The sequence below is a fragment of the Anarrhichthys ocellatus genome, unplaced genomic scaffold (assembly GCF_004355925.1).
Source record: "Anarrhichthys ocellatus isolate YVR2014 unplaced genomic scaffold, GSC_Weel_1.0 scaffold24, whole genome shotgun sequence".
Lineage (NCBI taxonomy): Eukaryota > Metazoa > Chordata > Actinopteri > Perciformes > Anarhichadidae > Anarrhichthys > Anarrhichthys ocellatus.
The window spans coordinates 1,572,337-1,578,389 of NW_022280054.1; the positions used below are offsets into that span (position 1 = coordinate 1,572,337).

The 6,053-nt window shown below is 43.0% G+C and overlaps 1 protein-coding gene across 1 annotated transcript in view; it reads right to left on the reverse strand.

Annotated features, from left to right (window-relative positions):
- ppm1na (protein phosphatase, Mg2+/Mn2+ dependent, 1Na (putative)) overlaps positions 1-3,797 on the reverse strand; it is a 4,934-nt gene extending 1,137 nt beyond the window's left edge. The window contains exons 1-4 of the mRNA XM_031861105.1: positions 3,144-3,797; positions 1,670-2,241; positions 244-361; positions 28-142 (exon numbers count right to left, since the gene is read on the reverse strand). Of these exons, the coding sequence (XP_031716965.1) occupies positions 28-142; positions 244-361; positions 1,670-2,241; positions 3,144-3,549 (1,211 nt within the window). The 5' untranslated portion in view covers positions 3,550-3,797. The remainder of the gene's footprint in view (positions 1-27; positions 143-243; positions 362-1,669; positions 2,242-3,143) is intronic.
- Between the last annotated feature and the right edge of the window lie 2,256 nt (positions 3,798-6,053).

A 6,053-nucleotide genomic window follows, 5' to 3' on the forward strand; every position in this document is an offset into this window, starting at 1 on the left:
TTTTTTTAGCGGGGCGGTGGGACTGACTTGCTGGTGATGCCTCCTCCTGGCGGGAGCCCTGGCATCTCTTCAGCAGCCAGGAATTTGATTACATACAAAAGGTCAGGGTCCTCACCTCTGGACCTCATCGACTGAATAATTTCTGTGAAGGGAGATTGTCAGAACAGTACAGTTACAAGTGAGGGAGCTATCGGCAGTTTAAAGTGTAGAGTGTTCTGCTGTGGGGGTTTTGAGTGACCTCACCTTCCACTTTGGTATCGATCTGTTTCTCCAGCTCCGCCTCCTGCTGCAGTGCCTCTTGTGACATCTGGGGGGCACCGGGGAAGCAGACGATGATGATGCTCATGTTATCCAAGCTCCCCTGCAGAGGCAGACAGAAATATCAGAGAAGCTTGATAGGAAGCACTACGACTTCAGTTTTAATTCAAGTTGAAATGAAGTAGTCAGTGGTGGAAGGTAACTACATGTTGAGGTATTTTACAGCTATTGTTGCTGAATTACTATTTAAGATATAATGAGCATATCAATTACACAATAGGTCTTGTTCTACAGTATTTTTAACTGTGCGAAATATACAGATTAGATTAACTCCACCTCAGTGTTATTATGTAACTGCTTCGTTAAGTCAGCCATTTTAACCCAACAATATTACATATAATTATTTTTGCACAGGGCCTTCTGCCTGCACAGTGGCCTCTTTTACTTTTGATACTTAAAGCCAATTATACTGATAATGCTTCTGCAAAGTTTTGAATGCAGAGCAGTCTTCCACCACTTGAAATCACTTGAAATAGACCTGTTGATAGGTGAAATAGCAGGTGACTTATATATGGAGGTATATTTTGGTTTGGACAAGATATCAATTTCCTATGATGTCACAGTAAAGTACTTATAGAGGATGATGATATTGCTGAGTTGCAAACACATTACTTTAGTCTGTGGTTTAAAACGTATCAGTGGATGTGACGGCCAATAAGTAACAGAAAATTGCAGTGCAGAAATACCAAACTACTACAAACTTACTATGCTGTGGAGATTTATAACCACCAGCTTGTTGTTATGACATCAGTGATGCTCAATGTCTACTGGAACATGCAAGTTACTGTAAGCCTTTTTACGTGTAATAAGAAGCAGCCCAAGCCAGGATAACACCTCTGAGCCCGTGTGTATAAAGCCGTAACACACAGCTGCCGTCAACACACTCGCATTCAGTCCTGATCCGAGCCATGTGTATTTCTTGCCTCCTATCCCATGTCCCAGAATGCCTTAATACAGCTATTTATAGGCAGGCTAAGGACTCATCAGTGTTTGCGGTTACTAACAAGTATTAAGAAGACCTGCAGCAGAGGTCTACTTACATAACAAGATCTCCCCACAGAGACCCTGTCTTCAGTGTACACCTGCCCTCAAAGCCCCCTCCTTAACGTAAAGCTTCCCATTCATAACCACCCGCTGTAATCCGATGAGCTGAGTTTGGAGGGATGGGTAGGAATTCTGCTGAGTTTACAGGGATACTACTACTGTATATTTACACGTGTTGGGTAATTATTTTCAATTATATTTTGCAGTGTGTGATGGATAAGACCCACATGAAAAAATTATGATTTTGACTGAAAATGCTGCTCAGACAAATGCTTGTTTGTATACTGTTGTGCTGTTGAAGTCTCACCTTATACAGACAGAGGTCAATGACTTGGGTGCAAATCTCCCTCAGGTCATCGCACACCTGCAGACGGCTGCGCACAAAGGCACTCAGTTCCTCATTACCAATGGCATCCCACACACCGTCACATGCAAGAATGAGGAACTCGTCTTCAGGCGTCCTCTCCAGCTCATACACTTCTGGCTCCGGCGACACTAGCTGCTCTGTCTGCGGCCTCCAGTCCACCTCCTTGAAGTCAAAGTCCCCCAGTGCTCTTGAAACGGCCAGCGAGCCGTTGATTCTCTGGAGGGTCACCGAGCCTCCAGCGTTCTGGATGCGCTCTTTTTCCCTGGGGTTGAACGGCTTGTGGTCCTCTGTGTAGAAGATGACCTGGCCGTTATGGCAGAGCAGGGTGCGGGAGTCCCCACAGTTGATAAAGTAAATGTAGCGTGGCGACATCATGATAGCTGCTGCAGTGGAGCCACTACGGTCCCAGTTGTCCTGGCGAGCCAGTTTGTACATGTGGCGATCAATGTCCAAGAAGCCTACACGGATCCCCTCCTTCACCTGCTCGGGGTCCTCGGTTGCTTTGACCCCACCTGTGGGAAATGAGGGCAAAACATTTGGTTTCAAGATACATTCACACCATGCTAGCACTGCCGTGTTGTTGGTTCAGAGGCCAACACACAGCAGAGAAGACATCATCTGTGTTATTGTGCAATAACATGGCCGACACAACGGTGCTGACAAAGTGTCAAATACTATTTTAAGTCAGAACTTCAATGTTCCTTTAGCCTTGCCTAAAGATTGAGTGTCCCGGGCCCTCAAAGTTAACAGTATCAAGCGCTATAGAGCCTTTCATGTAATGATGATTTTTAATTTTCTCTTATATAACTAACCAGTTCACGGCGCAAAAAGTATGAAACTTGACATCTGAATGAAAGTCAAAGCTCTGTTTTGTTTAGATCCCTGAACCTGCCTCTATATCTTTCTCGATAATGTAAAGAAAAATACCATAATATTCAGTATTCTTGTCTTGAAAATTGATGCTCATTATATCGTATGAGATTTTTATATACATTGTGACATGTTTGATTTCATTTTATTAAACAGCTCAATCAGCTACTTTCATGGACTTTGTGTTCCTAAAATATATCAAATTGTTTGCTTAAAACAGTGTCATCGAAGGATTTGTTTGTGCAACTGTTTTAGTTCTTCAGTATAGTGCTTCATTTTGGGTACAATACATAGAAGTCTTCTTTGCAAATTCGGTCTGTTTTCAGTTTATTAGATGACTTTGTTCAAACGCATGCCGAACTGGTTCTACCTTACGTGGTGTTGCATCACATTTATTTGGCAGATTCTGTGGTGCAAAGCGACTAAACTGTGTGTGAACAAGAGCTAGATGTCAAAACAAATTGGAAGTGCATCTCTCCCAAATAACTAAACTGAACTAACTGAACAATTAGATTCATCCAATTGGTCACTAATTGTTCTTTACCTGTTGCTAGGATGTAATCCAGCAGGTTTCTGGAGCAGTACTGTGCCACTGTGGCGCCAGCATGTCCATCAAAAACAGCAAAGTATCCCCAGTCCGTCAGCTCTTCTCTCAGCCGGGGCATGCAGGTGTGGGCATCCTCCATCTGAGCCCTCCAGCCCTGCATGCTCGCCACAGCGTAGTTGACCCCCGACTGAGAACCCCCCTCTGACACATGCTTCTCCAGGATGGGACGATCGAGGTACGGACTCTGCATTGAGTCGTCCTCATCAGCAGTGTCCTCCTCCCCACTTCCAGTTTCCTTGGGGCCCCCTTTAAAAAAGAAGGTGACCATCTTTTCCGTCTCTTTGACCAGCTGGCGGAGGAAGGAGGGCACCTCCACATTGCTAGCCCGCCTGGCTGTCTTCATCGCTCCGCGGAGCCTGTGCTCAAGCTTCCTGCTCGACTTGGCAGCAGCCCGTCTCCTCCCGGTGCCCCTCCTCGGGCCCTGAGTTTTCCGCAGCAGGTCCAGCTCAACAGTTAAGCTGTGGCACCCCAAGCAGGTAAACAAAAAGTGACTTCAAATAAGAATAATTGTTAAAGGAAAAACTTGAAAACCATCCTTTAGGTAGATAATCCGTCTTCTGTCCTTTTATTATTTGACAATTGGACCATCAGGTGTCTTCCTCTCTCTTTCTCACTGTTTCTGTTTCAAATTTTTTTTTTGTCTTTCCTCCTTCTCTGGTTTACCCGTCCTGTATCAGCCCTGCTCTCCTATTGGCCAATCTATTTCTGTTGATTTATCCCTCTGCTCTGCCCCCACCTACTGCTTATTTCCCTCCCTCTCTCTGTGTACTGCTGCTGGGTAATCACCTGGCCTTCAAGGCAGCCCAGGTGACCTGGTTCTGCACACAGTATTATATGGATTACTCTATGAGCGTGACGTTTTACAACAGCACAGAGGGTTCCCATAGTCGCATGTCTGCATGGGGACTTTATGGAACTCATCAATTCAAATAACTTTATTTTTCTAATTGGTCTTAGTGAAGGACAATCACAGTAGACCGACTGAACAATAGCACACATTGGTTTCTGTTACAGAGGTTTGGAACTTTTTGACTTAATGGTAGAACTCAGGGTATATTGAATTGAAATATGCACTAATACTTTAGTTCATTCTTAATTTTGACCAGTGTTCCCAATATCAAGAATACACTTTGAAATGCAACTTTTAAGACAATGTGGATAAGAAATTTGAACATCTTTCCATGACAAATGGACTATCACCACGGGCTTTTATATATCTTTGGGCTCAACTTTGCTTTTCCAGGATTAAACCTTTATCAGGGGTAGATCAAAGATTTTTCAAAATTAGTAAACACAATGGAATATTAAAAATACATATTTAAATACAACTTAATATAAACGATTAAAAAACCATGCCAAAATGGAATAGAATAGAATAAAGACAATAAAAAGTTACATTGCCAAGTTAAATGACGATCTTTTTATATTTGTGTTGTATGTTGACACACACCTACTTGAGCCCTACCCTGTCCTGTATGTGACTTGCTGATTCCATGTTGTCACTGCTATGTGTCTTAATCTCATTAACTGCTGTGTATTTGGAGCTCCTGACCTGGTTTACATGAAGGAACGCTTGAGTTGTAATAGCGTTAAGGACCATGTGTGACACTTTGTTCTTATCCAGCTTTAAGGACTATGAAAAGCTTTTATTAGCTTATGTTGGTCTCTGCTGGCAGTGTTTCAGATGACAGGTGTTTGTTTACCTATACTTGAACGGAAAGCAGATTACCCTGTGATTGTCCTAACATAACCGATTGGTAGTGTCTATCTCACATCACTGTCATTGGTCGGGAAGTCTTGTGTCTGAAAAGCCAGGCTTATTACAGTCCTGCGACAGCCACAGATAGATTTGTTTTTCTTTTTTTTTCAGAGAATTTGATTAATTTATTGCTGTCATGATACAATGAGAATTTCAACCAAACTATCGAAAATGTTTTTGAAGAAGACCAACCCTGCCTTTAACCATAGAAAGCTACAGGTCCTACCAGACCGAGTGAGGCTTTCGCAGCGAAACGCCTGAATGTATTGATATGAGCAAAAGTGCATGTTATAGCTCGTCAATTCAACTACTGATTTGTCGAAGTCACATCGTATTGCTTTAGTCATCTTGTGCTGAATTTATTATAAATGTCTTTAGTGCCTTACCAAAATGAAATAGCATATAAATCATAGCAAAGATGCCACACATACACATTTTCCTGCAACCCTTTCATCTGCTGCTCTAACCTCTTTCCATTAATCACGATATCAAACGGTCTGTAGCAGCATCAGTCACAGCGACACACTGCTGCCCCCTACTTCTCACTATTGCACAGGCCTCACTTCCCATTGTAAAAAAGCTTTTACTGTCGTTGAGTCTGTACATTATTTATACTCCAGCTTTTATGATATAATTTAAATGTGGTTTGTGAACACTAATATTTAATATATGTGGAATTGGAGTATGATACATATTAATGAAACATAATAAAGCTGACAAACCTTACATGCTGGTTAGCTTGGAACCTGACTGGGGCTTTAGCCTGTCCTTCCCATCTTCAAATGCACCTGATTATGTTTAATATGCTCATGTTTTACATTATTAATGCCTTGTCACTCCTTCTCTTGCAGCCTGCCCCTATAAGCGGCTGAGATGAAATCACATGACCAGGGAGAGAGGAGCAAATAAGCTATGAATGGGTGATGAAAGCAGCCTCGGACAGACACAGGGACACACTCTTGCTTCTCCCCCTTTGCTGTTGCACACATTACTACAGCGGCAGTCATAACGATGCAAGAGGAGACGAAGAGAGGATGGTGGAGGGAGGCAGGCAGGCAGGCAGGGCGGGGCTGCTGAGTGACAGCAGG